Consider the following 20,061-nt stretch of genomic DNA (forward strand, 5'->3'; position numbering starts at 1 on the left):
AAAAGAAAGTATAGCCAGATGCTGGTGGCTCATGCCTATAATCCTAGGTACTCAGGAGGCTGAGATGTGAGGACCAGGGTTTGAAGTCAGCCTGGCCAGGAAAGTCCATGAGTCCTTGATCTCCCATTAACTACCAGAAAAAGTGCCAGAAGTGGAACTGGGGCTGGAGTGGTAGAACTTGAGTAGCTGAGGATTTCAGCTATGAGTCACCAGGGCCCAACGTGAGCCACAATTTTAACAACCAGAAGGGGGCCAAATAGTGTTTTTTAGAGGATGGAAGTGGAGGTAGCAGGCTGGTAACAATGACCAAAAGACCCTTAGTATAAGCTCCAGTGTCGTATATCATAGGCTACAGTTACCTGCTATATATTTTGTAAGTAATGGACACATTTGATGCGTGGAAATAACCGGACAACCAAGAATTGGTTTGTACTATCTCTTCTGTCTGTGCAGTGCTATTCCTCAGTACCATATATGTAGAAAAAAGCCAGAGGTGGTGCTGAGGCGCAAGTGGCAGAGCTCTAGCCTTGAGACAGTCCAAGGACAGTGCTCAGGCCCTGAGCTCAAGCCCAGGACTGGCCAAAGTATTCAATATGTAAACAACAGAGCAAACAGCTCAAGCATGATAAATTGTGCACATTCATGGTGGATGGGAAGGAGGAGAGATATGAGAGAAGAGATAGGGAGAGAGATGAGAGAGTGAAGACATAGGAGAGAAATACAAGGAAGAAACAGATGAAATAAATAGAAGAGAGGGAGAGATGAGAGAGCAGGAGAGCGCCAGATGCAGAGATTTAAGGAGAGAGAGACAGAGATAAAGGAGAGGGACAGAAGAGAAAGAAGAGGGAGAGATGGAGAGATAAGAGAAAGAGCCAGTTGAGAGAGAAAACTCTGAAAGAAGAGAGGGAGACAGAGACAGACACTGAGTGACGCAAAAACAAAGAAAGAGAGATGAGGGATAGAATGAGAGAGATGAGAGATAGAATGAGATGGAGAGAGAAAGAAGTCGGGATGTGGTATGTCTTCTTGCGATGCCACCCCATGCCCTGGGACCCATCCAGCTGAATCTTCACCACCAAGCCCCTCAGTGATGAAGAATGAGAACCAAGCTTTCAGTGAGTTTTTGGGCAGCAACTTCACATCCAGTCTGTAATTTCTGGGGCAACTTGGTCATCCTAGGCTAATGGATTCTATAGGGTGCATATCAGTGTCTGCCAGTTGACAGATGCAGCAGGAAAACAAGGAAATTGTGTGTGTGTGTGTGTGTGTGTGTGTGTGTGTGTGTGTGTGTACACACAGATATATGCCAAGTACAAAGGTTTCTATTTCTTTTGTGTTTTAGGACCTCTGAGGTTTTACCTGTCACCTGATCCTTCATTCTCAGAGTAAGTAGCCATAGAATATGGGTAGTTAAGTTCATGAGTCCATGTAATTTCTTTTTTTTTGCCAGTCCTGGGCTTGAGCTCAGGGCCTGAGCACTGTCCTTGGACTTTCTCAAGGCTAGAGCTCTACCACTTGAGCCTCAGCACCACTTCTGGCTTTTTCTATGTCTGTGGTACCAAGGAATCGAACCCGGGTCTTCATGCACTCTACCACTAGGCCAAACTCCCGGCCCTCCATGTAATTTCTTATACAACTGGTTGTGACATCTCTCCCATCAGGACCCGGGGGAGGGAGGAGGGAGAGCTCACAAGTAGTGGTTGCCCTTTCTAGCCTGTTCCTTGTATTACTATTATTATATTTTTTGAGATCAAGACTTGAACTTATCATCTGATACTTTCTCTCACTGGCTGGCTCTCTACCACTTGAACCAGTGTCCCTGGGGCTTGCTCTCTCAACCCATGGAGAAATCACCCATTCTTTAAAGAGCAGCCGTTTGGCAAAGCATGTCAGTGGAAGAAGCTGCCTTGGTAAACACCAGTGGATGTGGTTTCTTGGGGTGAAGTTTCAAGTACTTTGTAATAAGAGCCACCTTGGAGATAAGAGCATAGAGGAAGCAATGTCTGCTGCAGACTATTTGGAGGTGATCTGTTACCTTTGGCCCTATCAATAACAGTGATTGCATTTATTTACTGTGTGTTTATGAAAGGCGAATTCAAAGTTTAAAGTACACATATTCATGATGCCTTGTCGGCTTCCAGAAGGGAGAGGACCTCAGCCTCATACCCGTGGGGCGGGCAGGGCACAGGTAAGGCTCCTACTGGTGGTGCCAGCAGCCCCACCTCCTCTCCTAGCCCATAAATTACTGGGGCCTCCTCTCCCTCATCTGAGCTGGCCACTTTGGTGAGCACAGCAGCTTCTCTGCAGCCAGCACAACCCAGGGCTGAAGGGAAAAGTGAGAGGAGAGAATACTGGACGAGAGTGACCATGGACTTGATCCCAAGCCTTTCCGCAGAAACCTGGGTCCTCTTGGCTACCAGCCTGGTGCTCCTCTACCTGTGAGTAGCTGTACTGGACTCTGCTCTACCCCCAGACTCTGTAACCTAGAATTCAGGGTTGAATTAATGATCCTATTTCAGAAGAAGAAAAATATGAAAGTGATCAGTTGCTCACCCTTGGAGAGGGATCTGAGGATAATTGGGGTAGAAGGTCTTTATTGTGTGTTTGTTTTGGTGCTTGACCTGGGACTTGGCCTCATGGCCTAGTATCAGCACTCTACCACTTAAGGAACTGCTTAAAATATCCACTTCTGAATATTTTGTTGGTTAATAGGAAAAGAGTCTCACAGCCAGGCGCTGGTGGCTCACACTTGAAATCTTACTTAGGAGGTTGAAATCTGATGATCATGGTTCAAAGCCAATATGGACAGGATTAACCAATAGAAAACTGGCTGTGGTACTGTGGCTCTAATGGTAGAGCATCAACTTTGAGCAAAAAGAGCTCAGTACATTGCCCAGACTCTGAGATCAAGCCTTGTGATGTAAAAAAAAAAAAAAAAAAAAAAAAAAAGCCTTACAGCGTATCCTGCCCAAGCTGCCTCCAAACCATAATCCTCAGATCTCAGTCCCCTGAGTAGCTAAGACTACAGAGCTTCTACATACCCACCTGTGTGTGTGTGTGTGTGTGTCTGTGTGTGTATTAGTTGATAGTAGAGCTTGAACTCTAGGCCTGCGCTCTGTCTCTGAGCTCTTCAGCTTAAGGTATCACTCTACCACTTTGAGCCACAGCGCCACTTATATATCTACTAAAACTTACATTATAAACACATTTTAATTCATTGGTTATTAAATTTTCTTTATTTTTGAATGACCATAGATTAGTAATACAAAGAGGTTTTATTATTGTAATTTTGTACAGAGATGCAATAAGCTTGACTTTCTCCATTCTGTCCTCCCTCCCTCTACTTTTTAAAACAGTATTTAGTGCTTTCATTGTGTTAGCTTTACTTTTCACCCCCTACAAAATCTAGCATGTGTAATGCATATGTAACATCTTTCAATACTTTCCACTCCTTTGCATACTTTCCTTTAGTCCCTCCCCATTCCACAAATCCCTCCCAGACACTCCTCTTATTGTTTATGTCCTATTATTATTGATATAATCTACTTAGTCATTATCACCACCACTACCATCACCACCACCACCACCATCACCATCACCATCACCATCATCATCATCATCATCATCCCACAGATAAAGACAGCATGGAATATTTGGCTGTTACAATTTTATATATCTCACTCAATAGAATGTGTTTCAGTTTTATATCCCTGCAAATGACATGATTTTCCACTTAGCACTGTAATATTCCATAGTGTGTGTATGCATACAATTATCTCTTCATTGGTTATGGTGCACTCTGCTGATTTTACAGCTCAGCTATTGTGAGTAGAGCTGTAATAAGCACGCATATACAGGAATCTCCCTTGTATATTGCTATTCCTGTCCAGCAGGTTATCTTTCTGTGCAGGTGAGTAGGAAGAAGGTAAGCCAATACTGAGCAAGAGAATATTTCTCTCTTGTAAGGATGGAGCTCCAAGAGATACTTATGGGCCCTGGCTATCCACATCAAATGGCACATGCAAATTAAATGACTTGGAAATTTCTAGCTTGATTCTCACAATAGCACTCAAAACAAGATGGTAGATTTTAACTAATTACCCACTTTAAGTTGAGGAGCCTAAAGACTCCAGACACTTTAAGCGCCCATTTGAGTTTTGGTGTTATTGTCTACATGTTACTATCCCAGTTTAACTGGTCTACTTCTTGAGTAACTGGCAATTCTCCATATGTGTATAGGATGTGTGTACATGTATGTGTGTGTGCGCATGTGTGTGCATGTGCGTGTGTTCATGTATGCTCATGTGCACATACATGATCTGGATTTTTTTTTACCATCTTTACAGATATGGGAGCTATCCACACAGAGTTTTTAAGAAGTTGGGAATTCCTGGCCCGAGACCTCTGCCCTTTCTTGGAACTGTTCTTCATTATCACAAGGCGAGTATTGTTTGAGCTTTATAGATTGCCTTTTTTTTTTTTTTAATGATTGCAAAGCCTTGCTTACTTCCGTCCATGAAAATGCTGTTGGTGGAAAGGAAGTGCTGACCTTCAGAAAAATCTGTGTGGACTTCCCCTAGAGTATGTGCAGGTGTACTGCAGGGCTCTGTGTCCAGTGCTCCTGAGCATGTGCTGGGTATCAGAGGTTCCATCCAGATTCCCAGTATCTTGGCACTCACGTTGAAAACTTGATGCTTACACTTTGTAAGCACCAAAGAAGATTTTTTTTTCCCTACCAGACTCAAATCCAGGAAGAGCCACTGTGCACTTATTTGCACAGTTAAAATAGAAGAGTTGAGAATTCCTACCTGGAAGATTTCTTTTTTCTTTTTCTTTGTTTGGTACCTTGAGAAGTACAAGCTCATAGGAAGGGTTTCATTTGTGGTAAGGTATGTGTCGAAGTGGTATCGCTCTTATCTGTTCACATTGGCAAGTTCACTTTGTTTTCACTCACCCTCTGACTTTTGCCAGAGCCATATATAATTTTTTTTTACATTTCTTTTTTTTAACTGTAATTAATTGAAGGGTTACATTATATTCTCCAGATAGAAGGTGCATTTCTTCACAAACTTTGGTATCCCTTCTCATGTTTTTATCCCCATTTCCCTCCCCCCACGCCCTTCCTTCATCTTGTTTTCCCCCCTTCCCTATCCTATTTCAAATAAACAAGTAAACATACACAGTTTACCATAGCGAAGATAGGGAAACAACCCAGATGCTCCTCAGTAGATGATTGGATCAACAAGATATGGTATTTATACACAATGGAATTCTATGCTGCCATCAGAAAAAACAACATTGCCCCATTTGTAAGGAAATGGAAAGACTTGGAAAAAATCATATTAAGTGAAGCAAGCCAGACCCAAAGGAACATAGGCTCAATGGTTCCCCTCATTTGTCATAATTAGTAGAAACCTTGGACTTTCCTAGTAGAGGATTACAGTAGGGCAAAATCTAGATACATAAGGCCATATTGGATGAGGCTAAATGAAAGGACGTCCAGGATATGGAATCAAGAGCCATATAATGTGTGATTGTTGTTCTTAATGTACTATATTATTTCTAATCTCTTTTGTTGTCCCTTGGTTATCTCATATTGTTACAGTATCTTACCATATATGAACTTTCTATGCCAAAGGAGATGACTTGAACATCCCAACTCTAGGGGCCTCATTTGGTAAACAAGAAAGAATGCATGAGGAAATAAAAGATAAAAACTTTATCCTGTGGCTCAAATCTATCCTCTTAGTCACTAGAGGACCAGTGACCTGGGAATTGCAGTTTGAAGGGAGCCCAGGCTCACCCTGACCCCCACAAATGCTCCTATGAAGAGGGAGTCAAAGTGACACACTGCATGTACAGCATGTTCTAGAACTTGATCAAGGAGAATGTACTTGGATGAGACCTTAAACATGTAATACCTACCTTTATTTCTCTTCCCAGGGCATTGCAGATTTTGATAAAGACTGTTATAAGAAATATGGAAACAGTTGGGGGTACGTATTCTGGGAGTTTCCATGGGGAAGATTTGTGAAGATGATACAGTGCATTATGTTGAGACACTATCAGTGTAAAGCCTCTTGAGCCACACCAATGAATTATGGAATGTAGTAGAAGCTTTTCCTTATGAAAGTTTCATCTGTCACCGGTATTTGTGTATGTACATGTTGTGATGTCCTGGGGCTTGAACTCGGGGCCTGGGCTTTTTCTCTCAATGTTAGCCTAGCACTCTGCCATTTAATCCACAGTTTTAAGTCTGGCTTATTTGGTTGTTAATTGAAGATAAGGGTCTCAGAGACTTTCCTGCCTAGGTTGGCTTCAAACTATGAGCTCTCAGCCTCTTGTGTTAACTAGGATTATAGGCATGAGCCACCAGTGCCAGATGGTTTAATATTTTAAATATATTAAAAACCGTGGGGTGTTCATGGACAGAACTCATGTATGTACTACTGAGACTTAACCAAATGTCCCAATGAAGCTGACCTCTTGGAAGAGCTGTTTGTGTTTGGGGGTCTCCTCTGTGCCTTAGCTACAGAGCATTGATTTTGCGGGCCCCTTTGCTGTGGGGTTTTAAATCACCTGCTTGAATGAGTGGCTATTATGGCCAGCTGTTGAGCAGCTTGGGAGTGATCACAGTTTGGATTTCTTCATTCTGTCTCCAGCACAGAGTCCAGTTGGTTAGGTTTTCCACTCAGCTGTGTTTTGCACACGCAGGTTGTACGATGGTCGACAGCCTCTGCTGGTAATTACAGATCTAGACATGATCAAAACAGTGATGGTGAAAGAATGCTACACTACCTTCACAAACCGCCGGGTAGGCACCACCCCCCCTTCTTTTTTAAAGCACATCTTAGTATTAATTTTTCACCGTAATAGGTATTTATCCTGTTTTTATCCTGAAATAATTATAAGCTTGGGGAAAAGAGAGAAAGAATGTTGAAAGTAGTGATATTGATCAAGACGCATTATGTTCATGAGTCAACGTGAGATTGAAACCCTTCTGTTTATAACTATTAGTAAGATAATTCATTTATAAGATAATTAATTAAGATAATTAATATATAGATTGGCAAATAGGATAAGTGTCTAGAATATGAAATCTTGAAATCACATGAGGTGGCTGGCTGTCTCACATGGGATAAAGGTTTGTTGAGTTTCTTACAGAGGGCCAACTGCCAATGCGCCAATTTTATACAACTGTGAAAGATCTTCCAGTTGATTAACTCTGTATTTCTTTGTGTAGCTTTTGGGCCCAACAGGATTTATGAAAAAAGCCATCACAGTATCTGAGGATGAAAAATGGAAGAGATTGAGAACACTGCTTTCCCCCACCTTTTCCAGTGGGAAACTAAAGGAGGTAATCAAACCTGAGATCATGGGCTTGAACATTGCAGAATGAATCGGGGACAGGGTGAGAGGCAGATGAGAGTCCTTTCCTCTAAGGTTGAATGGTCTGACAGTGGTGTTTTGTCCTTATTGCCTATGATTCTGTGCTTTCTCATAAATGGGATGTTGTGTTTCATCTTTTGGAGTGGAAGGGAGGCCTCTGTGGTTTTATTTTTTTGTTTGTTTGTTTGTTGTAGGTTATAGGGCTTGAAGTCAGGCTTGAGCTCTTCAGCTCAAGGCTACCACCCTCCCCTTGAGCCAAGGCCCACTTTCCATTTTCTTTACACATACTTAATTTTCTTCCTTCCTTCCTTCCTTCCTACTTTCCTTCCTTCCTTCCTTTCAGTGCAAGTCCTGTTTTTTGTTTTTTTTTTTTTCACTTTCTGTTTTCTAGAGGTTAATTGGAGCTAAGAGTCACAGGTCCTTTTATGCCTCGGCTGGCTTTGAACCTTGATTCTCAGATCTCATCCTCCCAAGTAGCTAGGATTACAGGTGTGAGCCACCGTGCCTGGCATGGCCTGTGCGTTTTCAGTCTTTTCTTAACTTCTCTTCTTTTGTGCCTAGATGTTCCCTATTATCCACGAGTTTTCTGAAGGGTTGGTGAAGAACCTAAAACCACAAGCAGAGAAAGGAAAACCTGTGGCTTTGAAAGAGTGAGTACTTCCTGGGTTCTAGTAGCACACACCTGTGATGCTAGCTACTCAGGAGGCTGAGTTTGTGGCTCAATGCCAGCCCAGGCAGAAAAGTCTGTGAAACTCATTTTCAATGAACTACCCCAGGAAAAGCCAGAAATGGAGCTGTGGCTCATGTGGTAGAGTGGTAAGCTTGAAGAGAGAGAGAAGGAAGGAGGGAGGGAGGGAGAAAGACAGAGACAGAGAGATAGAAAAACAGATAGACAGACCGAGAGAGAGACAGACAGAGAGATCACTATGCCACTTCTGGCCTACCCCATGCCCTAGTCTACCATCTATTACAATGCATCTGTATCTACTATAGTCTATTATCCACATAGTATTTGTACTGCTGTGATGTGTCTGGTGGTGGTGGTGGGGTGTCTCTGTTTTCTGGCACTTAGTTCCTAGAGCTTCGTGATGAGTCCAACTCATCCAATTTTCCTTGTCAACCCTCACACAAGGGTTGGGGGACCATGGGTGTGTGGTAAAGATCTTAGGGAGGAGGTCTGGCTCCATCCAATGAGTCCTCGGAGAACACGTTGTGACTGGCCTGTCCTGACCCAGGGCTTCGCTTCCACTTTGTGCTGCCTGTGTAACAGAAAGGAGAGAGAGAGGGGAAAGAGAAGTGCGAGTTTTCATTGTGCTGTGTCTTTCTCTGCTGCAGCATCTTTGGAGCCTACAGCTTGGATGTGATCACGGGGACATCATTTGGGGTGAACATAGATTCCCTCAACAACCCACATGACACCTTTGTGGAAAAAGTCAAGAGGCTTCTAAAAATTGATTTCTTTGATCCATTCATTCTCTCAATAGGTTTGTCTCTCCCCCCCACCTCCTATCTCTCTTCTTTCCTTCTTTAAAAAACAGTTAATTGGGCCTAGGAGTTTTGCCTAGTGGTAAAGTGCTTGCCTACCATGCATGAAGACCCAGGTTCGATTCCTCAGTAGCGCATACATAGAAAAAAGCTGGAAATGGTGCTGAGGCTCAAGTGGTAGGGCTGTAGCCTTGAGAAAGTCCAAGAACAGTGTTCAGACCCTGAATTCAAGCCCAGGACTGGCAAAATAATGCCAAACAAACAAAACAGTTCATTGATATATAATTAATTCATACATGTCAGTACTTCACTCAAACTGTATAACTCAATGACTTTTTTCACTACATTTTAACATAGGTGCAGTGATTACCACTGTAGAAAATATTGTCGTCTGAAACCCTGTAGCAGGCTGGGAAGGTGGCTTAGTGTTAGAGTGCTTGCCCTGCATCAATTAAGGCCTGGGTTCACAGCAAAAGCTGCAAGTGGTACTGTGGCTCCAGTGATAGGGTGCTAGCCTTGAACAAAAGAAGCTCAGGGACAGTGCCCAGGCCCTGAGTTGAAGCCCTAGAACCGAAAAAAAGAAAACAAAGCAAAATAACAAAAAAAAAACCCTTGTACTTTCATTGGATGCCTTTGGCTCAGGCCTACAATCCTAGTCAATCTGTGTTCTAAGAATGGTGATTTGAACATAGCCCTGGGAAAGAAATGCTGTGAGACTTTGCGTTCCAAATGGAAAGATGACTCAAGTGTTAAGGCATGTGCTTTGAAGAAGACAAACCCAAGAGAAAGTGCCCAGGTCCTGAGTTCATTCCCCATTACTGACAAAAGAAAGGAAAGAACTAAAGAAGGAATAAGAGAAAGAAAGGAAAGGGAAGGAAGGAATGAAGAAAGAGAGGAAAGATAGGAATGAGGAAGAGAAGGAAGGGAGGAGGGAAGAAGGAAAGAAGAAGGAAGAATACGAAGGACGGGAGAAGAGGAAGAAAGAAACTCTGATAGCTCTTGGCTCTCTACTTTTTACCTTCTCTAAGGACTGAATGATCACTTTTCTCCTACTCCCAATACTGGGCTTTGTATAAGTGGAATTGTACAATGTACAATGTGTGTCCTTTTGTGTCTGGTGTCTATATTATGCTTTCAACTTTCATCCATCATGAGGCATGTGTTAGTACCTTATTTCTTTTTATGGTTGAACATTTTGTATTTTAACATGTTTTTATTTTTCCCTGTAGTACTGTTTCCATTCCTCACACCCATTTATGAGGCATTAAATATCAGCATCTTTCCAAAGGATGTTACAGATTTCCTAAGAGCTTCTGTAGAAAGGATGAAAGAAAGTCGCCTCAAGGACAAAGCCAAGGTAAAAGCTGGTGACAGTTAATATTATTCATGGTTCAATGTTATTTGACTCTGTATATGTGTTTTATGTAACTGTCATTTTCAGAAGTTAGATGCAAAAGCTCTAGGTTGAGACCTGGATTTCTTAGATTGAAAGGGAGAATGAAGCACATAGTGGTTGAGACTAGATATACAAAAGAATTTAAAATTCATACTAAGTGCCAGGCACCAGTTGCTCATGGCTGTAATGCTTACTACTCTGGAGGCTGGGATCAGATCTGAAGATCATGATTTTGAAGCCAGCCTGGGTAAGAAAGTCAGTAAGACTCATCTCATCTCTCCAATTAGCCAGAAGGGGCTCAAGTGATACAGAGCCAGGCTTGAGCAAACAAGGAGAGGGACAAAATCCAGGTCTTGAGTGCCAGACACACTGTGCGTGTGCCCATGGGCACACACACACAGAATTATTTTATTTCCAAGTGTCACATTGGCTGTTTCAGGCCATGTATTGCTGTCCTCTAACTTAAATTTGACTCCCTGAAGGCCTCTCAGAATATCTGATTCATATATCAGAAGAAAAATGTCTGTAGGGAAGGAAGTTAGTGCTGGGTTCCTCCAGGTCTCACCTGAAAAATTTACCATTCCTGAAAGGTTACCCGTACTCAGACTCTTACACTAATGGCATAGATTACCAGTGGGAATCGCTAGTTTAATCTGTGGACTGTCCATTAAAAAGTAAGTCCAGGACCAGGAGTTTAAGTGCTTGCTAGCATGCACAAAGACCCGGGTTCAATTCTTTGGTACCACATACATAGAAAAGCCAGAGTGGTGCTGTGTCTCAAGTAATGGAGCCCTAGCCTTGAGGGAAAAGCCCAAGGACATTGCCCAGGCCCTGAGATCAAGCGCAAGAACTGGCAAAAAAAAAAAAAAAGTATGTTCCCAGAAGAAAAGACTGACTGAATTCCAGCTGTCATTAAAGAGATTAAAGAGATGTGATAGGAGAAAAAGGCAGATGCAACCTGGGCCAGGATTCTGAGTTGAGAAAGCAGAGAATGTCAGAGCTGGGGAGAGCAAAGCCCAAAAGCTCTTGGGGGGGACAGCTGGCTTTCTTTTAAAAAGGAAAAGATTGGGGGCCTGCAGTTTGGCTTAGTGGTTAAAGTGCTTGCCTAGCATGCACAAAGGCCTGGGTTCGACTCCACGGTACCACATACATAGAAAAAAGCCAGAAGTGGTGCTGAGGCTCAAGTGGTAGAGCTCTAGCCTTGAGAGAGTCCAAGGACAGAGCTCAGGCCCTGAGCTCAAGCCCAGGACTGGCAAAAAAAAAAAAAAAGGAAAAGATCCTGATCCTTCCAAAGTTCACAGATGGCCACCCTCATTCACTGGTAATTCAGGCAGTGCCAGAAAGACTTGCTGCCAGATGTGGGTAACTCATGCCTGTAATCCTAGTTAATCAGAAGACTGAGAGCAGATCTGAGGACGTAGTTCAAAGACAGTTTGGGCAGGAAAGTCCATGAGACTCTGATCTCCAGTGAACCACTAGAAAACCAGAAGTGGTGCTGTGTTTCAAAGGGCAGCCTTGAATAATAACAACACCAAACTCAGGGATAGTGCCCAGGCTTTGAGTTCAAGCCCCGTGTCTGACAAAAAATAAAAATTAAAAAGATCTCTGGAGTTATGTGGGTCTTTTTCACAGAGGGAGGCTGAGCTCTGCTCTTCTGATTTACTTCTCATGTCATGGGTGACCTTTGCTATCTGTCTGTCTTCTTTCCAGCACCGAGTGGATTTACTTCAGCTGATGATTAATTCCCAGAGTTCCAAAGACACGGAGTCCCACAAAGGTATGGGAGAGTCCTTTGGAGCTTACTCATGAGGTTAAGGTGAAGTCAGTTTTCCACATAGAGGCACATTTCTATAGAATTCCACAAATGCATTCTATGTAGCAGCCAAAGGGAATCACCTTCTCGTCACCATGGTCTTACATATTGTATTTACAGCCAGGCAGCAGTGGCTCCTGCCTGTCATGCAGGCATCCACTGAAGAAGGTGCTATTTGATGATCATGGTTCAAAACCAGCCCAGGCAGGAAAGTTTGTGGTCTCCAATGAACCACCAAAAGACCAGAAGTGGAGATGTGACTCAAGTGGTAGAGCATTAGTCTTGTGCTAGAAGGCTAAGAGACTGAGCTCAGGCTCTTGAGTTCAATTCCCCTAACACACGCACGCGCGCGCGCCCACACACACACACACACAAACACACACACACACACACACACACTTTTTGTCTCTTCCTATCATTTATTTTGAAACTTCTCTCAAGTTTGCACACGAAAAATCATTTCAAGTGGACCCCTGAGTCCTTTCTTCTCCAATTTTTTTGGGTAGACCGCATTTTAGAGAAATTATGGCTTCATGTTCAAATTGGGATGAATGTAAAAATATTTGCTTCTACTCCTCTACCTACATATGGCTAACCTCTTAACGTCCAAACGTATACATTGATTTCTTTATTTTTTTTGTCCAGTCCTGGGGTTTGACCTCAGGGCCTAGGGCACCGTCTTTTAGATGTTTTGCTCAATGCTGGCACTCAACCACTTAAGCTGCAGCTCCACTTCTGGCCTTTTGGTGGGTAATTAGAGATAAGAGTCTTGTAGACTTTTCTGCCTAGGCTGGCTTTAAGCTTCCATCTTCAGCTCTCAGACTCCTGAGTAGCAGGATTATAGGAATGAGCCACTGGCACCTGGCAGTGTGTTGATTTCTGCATCCTTGGAGCCTATGGTTCTCTTAGAGCCTTCAAATGTATTTTGATGGAAAAGACTCCTCCATGTTTTCTTTCAGTTCTTATTAGGTCATACCAATTGTACAAAGGTGTTTCATCGTGATATTTCCATATGTGCGTGCATGCAATGTCCTCCAATAAGACAGATGGGGTCACACTGCCGTGAGGTCACACTGTTAAATAGAATATGCTCTCTTCCATGACCCAGCTCTCAGTGGCAAAAATGGAGAACATGGAGCAAATGGGAAATGGCAGTATAAATATGTGGGAAACTGGATTAAAGTTGCTTTGTCCCTTTGGTTCCTCTCAGATGGGATGACAAGATGTTATTGCCTTGGGTTTCTATGTCTTATCACTACATGTTGGTGATTGTTTAAACCATGATTGTGGCATCCTGTACTGACTGCAGTTACCTACAATATATGTTTCTCTCCCTTTAGCTCTAACTGACTTGGAGCTGGCAGCCCAATCGATTATCTTTATTTTCGCTGGCTATGAGACCACCAGCAGCACTCTTTCCTTCATAATGTATCTATTGGCCCTTCACCCTGATGTCCAAAAGAAGCTGCAAGAGGAAGTAGACAGGACTTTTCCCAATAAGGTGAGGGCTTGGCATCTGGGGTGGACGGGAGCTCATGAGATCACAAGAGCATCTCCTTATCACTTCCAGAAAGGACTTCTGTACGACAGTGTAAGCTCGGAAGCCTTCTTCAATTCCATTTGGGAAGAGTCTGAAGGGAAAAATGAAAGGGAATGAGGGAAAGAAGGTAGTAAGCGCTACTCAATGGGATATAAGATATTTGTAAAAAGCTCATTTTCCAACTGAATCTAGGATCTGTCATTACAATAATGTGGCTAAGGCAGGCACTGTTGAGTCACCCCTGTTGTTCAAGCTATTAGGTGGCTAAGATGGGAGGATGTGGGTTCAATGGCAGTCCAAGCAGAGAAGTTGATGAGACACTTATCTCCAATTAACCACAAAGAGCTGTAAGTAGAGCTGTTGTTCAAATGGTAGAGCCTTGGGCAAAAGAAGCTGGGGTCCATTTCCCAGAGGCAGAGATTAAGCATCAGAATTTTTTTTTTGTGCCAGTTCTGGACTTGAGCTCAGGGCCTGAGCACTGTCCTTGGACTTTCTCAAGGCTAGAGCTCTACCACTTGTGCCTCAGAACCACTTCCAGCTATTTTCTATGTATGTGGTACCGAGGTATCGAACCCGGGTCTTTGTGCATGCTAGGTAGGCACTTTAACCACTAGGCCAAACTCCCGGCCCAGAAGTTTTTTTAAAAAGGCAAAAATCTCAGAGCCACAGAAGTATCAGCAGACGTGAAATAAATGTTTAGGTGAGGATAGGTGCTAGATGGACCGTGCAGAAGCCAGCGTGGACTTACTAGATAGCACAGTGACTCAAGCCATAGTCTGAGAATTGGCATTGTGGCTCAAACAATAGAGCACTATCCTTAAGCTGAAGAGCTCATGGACAGTACCCAGGCCCGGAGATCAAGCCCCATGATCGACCAAAAAAAAAATGTCTCCTGGATCAAAGCTAGAGTTGAGGAAGCTAAATTGTGATGCAGGACATCTGGCATCTAAGCTGATCTTCATTGGAGCCCTGAGTGTCAGCCATACATTGTCACCTCTGACCACACATAAATCCTGTTGGCAGCTGGCCAGGCAGTAAGGAGGGTACACGGCCTCTTCCTCTGAGCCCACAGTCAAGCTCTAATGGAAGAAGCAGTAGACTGGCCCAGCAATTGAGAATGGAGCTGAGTTTGTGCATTTGTACCCTTTTTACAACTTTTTTTCTTTTTGCCACTCCTGGGCCTTGAACTCAGGGCTTGGGTGCTGTCCTTGGGCTTTCTCAAGGCTAGAGCTTTACCACTTGAGCCACGGTGCCATTTCTGGCTTTTTTCTGTGTATGTGGTACCAAAGAATCTAATCCAGGTCTTTGTGCATGCTAGGCAAGCACTCTACCAGTAGGCTAAACTCCCAGCCCCACTTTTTACACCTTTTATTAGAACTGAATGGATGTGTGCTGATAGTGTCCTGTTTGAAAAAATTCTTAATTTCTAGTCATAAAGAACTAGTTTTTCCTGTGATTATAGAGTTGTATATGAAATATGATATTATATACATACATGTACCAGAATGGACCTTTGTGTGTTATATAATGACAAAAGTGGCCATGCAGGTTGTTTCAACTGAACACAACAGGAATTCTTTTTTCTAATCACCATAGCCTCTGTTCTGTCTCTGGTAAGATGTAACACTGACGTTGGTGTATCTTACTGGAGCGTCACTCATTGTCTGCATCTATTAGTCATTTCTCCCTCTCAAGAGAAAATAAACAGCACACAACAACCATGAGCTTAGACCCAGAGGCGGCGGGGTGGGGGTGGGTGTGGAGTGGGGCGGGAATGGACTGGCACAGCCATCTCTCCTTTGCGTGTTCTTCTGTGGTTCTTGAGCAGGGCCTTTGGACGTGATCGTTATTTAAATACCTTGTAAAAGTGAAGGTTCTTTACCAACAGGAGTTATTCCTCAAAGCTCCTAGCAGCATTGGCAGAATTTCACTGATTGCGTTCAGCGTGTATCCAAACCTGAAATGATGGAAATGTGCTCCTCCCTTTCAGGCCCCTGTCACCTATGATGCCCTGATGGAGATGGAGTATGTGGACATGGTGGTGAACGAAGTTCTCCGGCTGTACCCCATTGTTGCCCGAGTTGAGAGGGTCTGTAAGAAAGATGTGGAAATCAATGGAATGCTTATTCCCAAAAACTTGCTGATGATAGTACCAGTCTATGCTCTTCATCACGATACCAAGTACTGGCCAGAGCCTGAGGAGTTCCGCCCAGAGAGGTAAGCAGACCCGGAGGAAAGGTGCCTTCCCTGATGTGGTGGGCTTAGTAGTGTGCTCTTGTTCAGTGATTTGCATAAATGTCTTTATCTTCAGCAGCTGTGTGTGTATATGAAAAGATTTGGGATCTTTGCATGTATGTATGCACCTGTCCTCATTTATTCTATACTCTGTGCATTTAGGTGTTTAAGTCTTCTATTCCCTCTGGTTTTCTGTGCTCTCCTCTTTAGCTGTGTAAATTTACACCCTTCCTCCCTCCCCGTTTAGAAAACCTAGCCTTCAGGAGAGGATGGGAGGGAGGGAAAGGAGAACAAAAACATGAGAAGGGGGACTAGATTTTGGCCTAGTGGTAGAGTGCATGGACCTGGATTTGATTCCTCAGCACCACGTACATAGGAAAAGCCAGAAGTGGTGCTGAGGCTTAAGTGTTAGAGCTCTATCCTTGAGAAAATCCAAGGCAGTGCTCAAAGGCTCAAGCCCAGGACTGGCAAAAAAAAAGCAACAAAAACATGAGAAGGGGTACCCATGTTCTAGAAGTAATATTCCCACTACCTGACAAATGTAACTTTAACCCTTCTATACATTACCCCCACAATAAAATACATTTTAAAATTTCTGAAGAAAAAGAAAACATAGCCACCCTCCACTGATTAGTCCTTGATCCTGCAGAATGATCACAGAGGGCAGGCTGAAGCCCTGAGGACCTCGCTGAAGCCAGAGGAGAGTATGTGTCCTCATGGACACGTGAGGGGCTGCTGTCCGGGCCAGTTCCTGGGATATCCTTTCTCAGGTCCCCTGAGAAATATGGAGCCAAGAGCAGGCTTTGGGTGCAGTTTATACTCTACAAAGAGTTTCACTGTTACGTTGCACAGCAACAACTATTATAAAATCAAAAGACATGTGATCTTTACCTCAGTTGTCCTGGAACTTGGCTCTTCCTGGTAGCAGAGCCTTGTCTTGTGGTCTGTGCTGTCCCCAGAGCCAGCATGAAGTGTGCGCCTCGCTCTGGTTCAAAGAGGGAGAAAAAAGCAAAGTATAGATCAGAGAACCCTCTGCTCACTCTGCTGCACACAACTGCAACGTTGCCTGTAATGTGTCACTTCTACATCCCCACCCATCTGAGCCAGACTGAAAATCACTCTTCTGGGGTGAGAGGATAGAAAAAGATCTCCAGCTTTCAATTCCTTTGTTTTTGGTTAGACATTTTTAAATATAATTTCATTGTTGTACTAAGGTGTGGTACAGCAGGGCTCCCATTTCCTGAGTGGTTGTTGTTGATGGTGCTTGAAGTATTTCATTTTGCGTATGGTTTCTTTTTTCTTTCTAGAGTTGGTGCAGAAAGGAAGGGAGGAATGGTGAACTAGTGAAGTCATGCCATTCAGTATCCACTGTAGCTGGCAGTTCTTACAGCAAAAACCACAGCAGGAGCCAGGGGCTGGTGGTTCACACCTGGAATCCTAGCTACGCAGGAAGCTGAGATCTGAGGATTGGGGTTTTAATCCAGTCCAGGCTGGAAAGTCCCCATGGGATTCTTATCTTCAGTAAACCACCAGAAAACCAGAGGTGGCACTGTCGCTCAAAGTGTAGCCTGCTAGCCTTGAGCTGAAGAGTTCTGGGACAGTGCCCAGGTCCTGAGTTCAAGCTGCCGAAGTGACAAACAATAAAAACAAACCTAGCAGGATCTCATTGACTGATCCTGGCTAGTACTGGTTAGGGAAGTGTGAAGTTGAACCTTAAACATCTGGGTCCTTGACATGTTCATGTTCCCCCAATTTTGTTGCCTCAGGTTCAGCAAGAAGAACAAGGAAAGCATCAATCCTTACGTCTACATGCCCTTCGGGGCTGGGCCCAGAAACTGCATCGGCATGAGGTTTGCGCTCATGAACATCAAAATTGCTCTTGTGAGACTCATGCAGAACTTCTCCTTCCAACCTTGTAAGGAAACCCAGGTCAGTTCCTACATGAACAATGCTTTGTGGCAGTTGTTGGGGGTTGAATATCGGGCCTTGAACTCACTGTCTCCTGGGTTGTTTACTTAAGGCTGGTGCTGTACCACTTGAGCTGTACCTCTACTTTCCTGCTTTTTGCTGGCTAACTTGAAGGAAAAGTCTTAGGAACTTTTCCTGTCCCGGACTGACTTTAAACTACAATCTGAGCCTCCTGAGTAGTTAGGATTTTAATGATCATATGACTTGGGTTTGTGGTTTATTTTTTTCCTCTGTTTTGTTTTTTACACATCTTTTAATATTTGATGAAGCAGAGAATCCTTGTCATTTTTGTTGTTTCATTTCTTGGATTTCCCAATTAGGGAGCCAGATCTCTTGTTTGATAGAATCCAAGCATGAAGCTTGGATTGACTCTGCTCAGCTCACCTTAGTATGGCATGTCTGTGTGGAGGGTCTTGGACCTGGGTGCATTTGAACTTCCTATAGGCTGGTGTTTGTGTGAACTATGCAGGATGGTGATGCAGAATGATGGTGTTGTGATATGTGAGAGGTTCTCATCTGCCATGGCTCAAGGCGGCTTCCCTAAGGACAGAGGATTATTGCTAAGGCTCATATATTTAAAATTTTGCTCTTTCTTCACAGTGGGATTCCTGCCTGGGAACATGGATGGATGGATGAATAGATAGATAGATAGATAGATAGATAGGTAGGTAGGTAGATAGGTAGGTAGCTTATTTGTGCCTCCTGTATGATTTCAGATCAGCTGTGGTTGGAGGTGCATGGCCCATGGCTTTCTCATTGTGCTTCTTCCACTGTTGTAGATTCCTCTGAAACTGGTGAAGCGAGGACTTCTTCAACCAGAAAAACCCATTGTCCTAAAGATGGTGTCAAGAGATGGGACCATAAGTGCGGCATGATTCTCTACCACGATTTTTCTGTTTTACAAGGAGGTTGCATATGGAAGCACTAGACAATCAATGATTTTGTGGGGAGGAAAAAAAACCTGTGAGAAATGAAGCTGGGGTGGTCTTCTGCAGTGAGTTTGTGATCAGCAATTGTGGACATTTTCGTGCTTCTTCTAGGGCTGGGTAGGCTTTGATCTGCTGTGTGGCATACAGGAAGTGACTTTCTGTTCTCACAGGGGTATTTCTCTCTACTCTGTCTTTATTGTCATTCTCAGAGCTCTGATCAGAATATAGACAGTTATCACTAATCTGATGGACAATTAGGGCAAGGAGAGGTCTTGTGGTAACTCTGTTGTGAAAGACGTATCTATAATGTTTAATTTGTATGAATCGACAATGAGTATTGTGTTGAGAAAGTTGATAACCGACTTGATTCTCCAAAGAGTGTGATTATGAGGCCATCTACTCACATGGGGACCTGGATGAGGACCTTCCACTTTTACCTTCAGAATCAGTGATTACATGGAGTGTCCAGTGCAATCAAGTCTCCAATTTGATTATTTATCATCCAGAGTTAATCCACTTTCCTCATTGAAGGAGTCTTGATCGTGTGGTGTTACCATGTTTAAGTTCATGTTTTCTACAACTCTGCTGAGATTTGTTGCATTGGTCTTGTCATGTTTCTATCTCATTTCCCCCCATACTCCTTTTTTTTGTCAGTTCTTGACCTTGAACTCAGGGCCTAGGCACTGTCCTTGGGCTTTCTCAAGGCTATAGCTCTACCACTTCAGCCACAGCACCATTTATGGCTTTTTCCATGTATATGTGGTGCCAAGGAATCAAACCCAGGGCTTCATATATGCTAGGCAATCACTCTATCATTAGACCAAACCCCCAGCCCACCCCCATACTCCTTCATTATCTGTTTTCATCTCCACCCTGTGATAATGCAATAAAAACTGAATAAACACAGTTGCTTGGTCAATTGATTCGACAGCAATGTTAAAGCACTCACATATTTCAAACAGTATCCTTTCTTCCCCTCTCCTCCATCACTTTCTTTTGGCGCTTTCTGTTCTGTTTTTCTTTTTTCCTCATAGTTTAGTCTCACAGCTTGTAGCGCACACAAAGGTGGTGGGTTGGTAGCAGTGGAGAAGGGAGGTATGATGGCTTCAAGTGGAGGTCCAGTAGAACTGGGAGCTTCTCCACCTGCAGGGGCAGCCTGGCCTGGATGTGGGAACCCAAGAAAAGTGAGGTGGAGCCATGCAGATGGGCGGCCTGGAGAAGGGAAGCCTGTCCTCAAGAGGGTTTGCACAGCGCAGTGGAGGTGGAGGGCATGGAGGAATAGAAGTTGGCCACATGATGGGAGATG

At 43.6% G+C, this 20,061-nt stretch overlaps 1 protein-coding gene across 1 annotated transcript; it reads left to right on the forward strand.

The window, feature by feature from the left end:
• Positions 1-2,279: 2,279 nt before the first annotated feature.
• LOC150042661 (cytochrome P450 3A9-like) lies at positions 2,280-19,661 on the forward strand. The gene is made up of 13 exons (XM_090324314.1): positions 2,280-2,438; positions 4,347-4,440; positions 5,944-5,996; positions 6,715-6,814; positions 7,244-7,357; positions 7,951-8,039; positions 8,725-8,873; positions 10,104-10,231; positions 11,981-12,047; positions 13,424-13,584; positions 15,614-15,840; positions 17,625-17,787; positions 18,606-19,661. The coding sequence occupies exons 1-13, from the start codon at positions 2,368-2,370 to the stop codon at positions 18,699-18,701; spliced, it is 1,512 nt and encodes a 503-aa protein (XP_090180440.1). The 5' UTR covers positions 2,280-2,367; the 3' UTR covers positions 18,702-19,661.
• The last annotated feature ends 400 nt before the right edge of the window (positions 19,662-20,061 follow it).

This window comes from Megascapheus bottae, chromosome 34 (genome assembly GCF_031878675.1).
Source record: "Megascapheus bottae isolate mThoBot1 chromosome 34, mThoBot2.hap1, whole genome shotgun sequence".
NCBI lineage: Eukaryota > Metazoa > Chordata > Mammalia > Rodentia > Geomyidae > Megascapheus > Megascapheus bottae.

What these genes read in the sequence shown, in the direction of transcription:
- LOC150042661 (XM_090324314.1), top strand. Translation starts at nt 2,368, where the DNA reads ATGGACTTGATCCCAAGCCTTTCCGCAGAAACCTGGGTCCTCTTGGCT. An exon ending in CTACCTTCACAAACCGCCGG is followed by an intron (nt 6,815 to 7,243) that starts GTAGGCACCACC and finishes TTCTTTGTGTAG; the next exon opens with CTTTTGGGCCCAACAGGATT. An exon ending in ACAGGACTTTTCCCAATAAG is followed by an intron (nt 13,585 to 15,613) that starts GTGAGGGCTTGG and finishes CCTCCCTTTCAG; the next exon opens with GCCCCTGTCACCTATGATGC.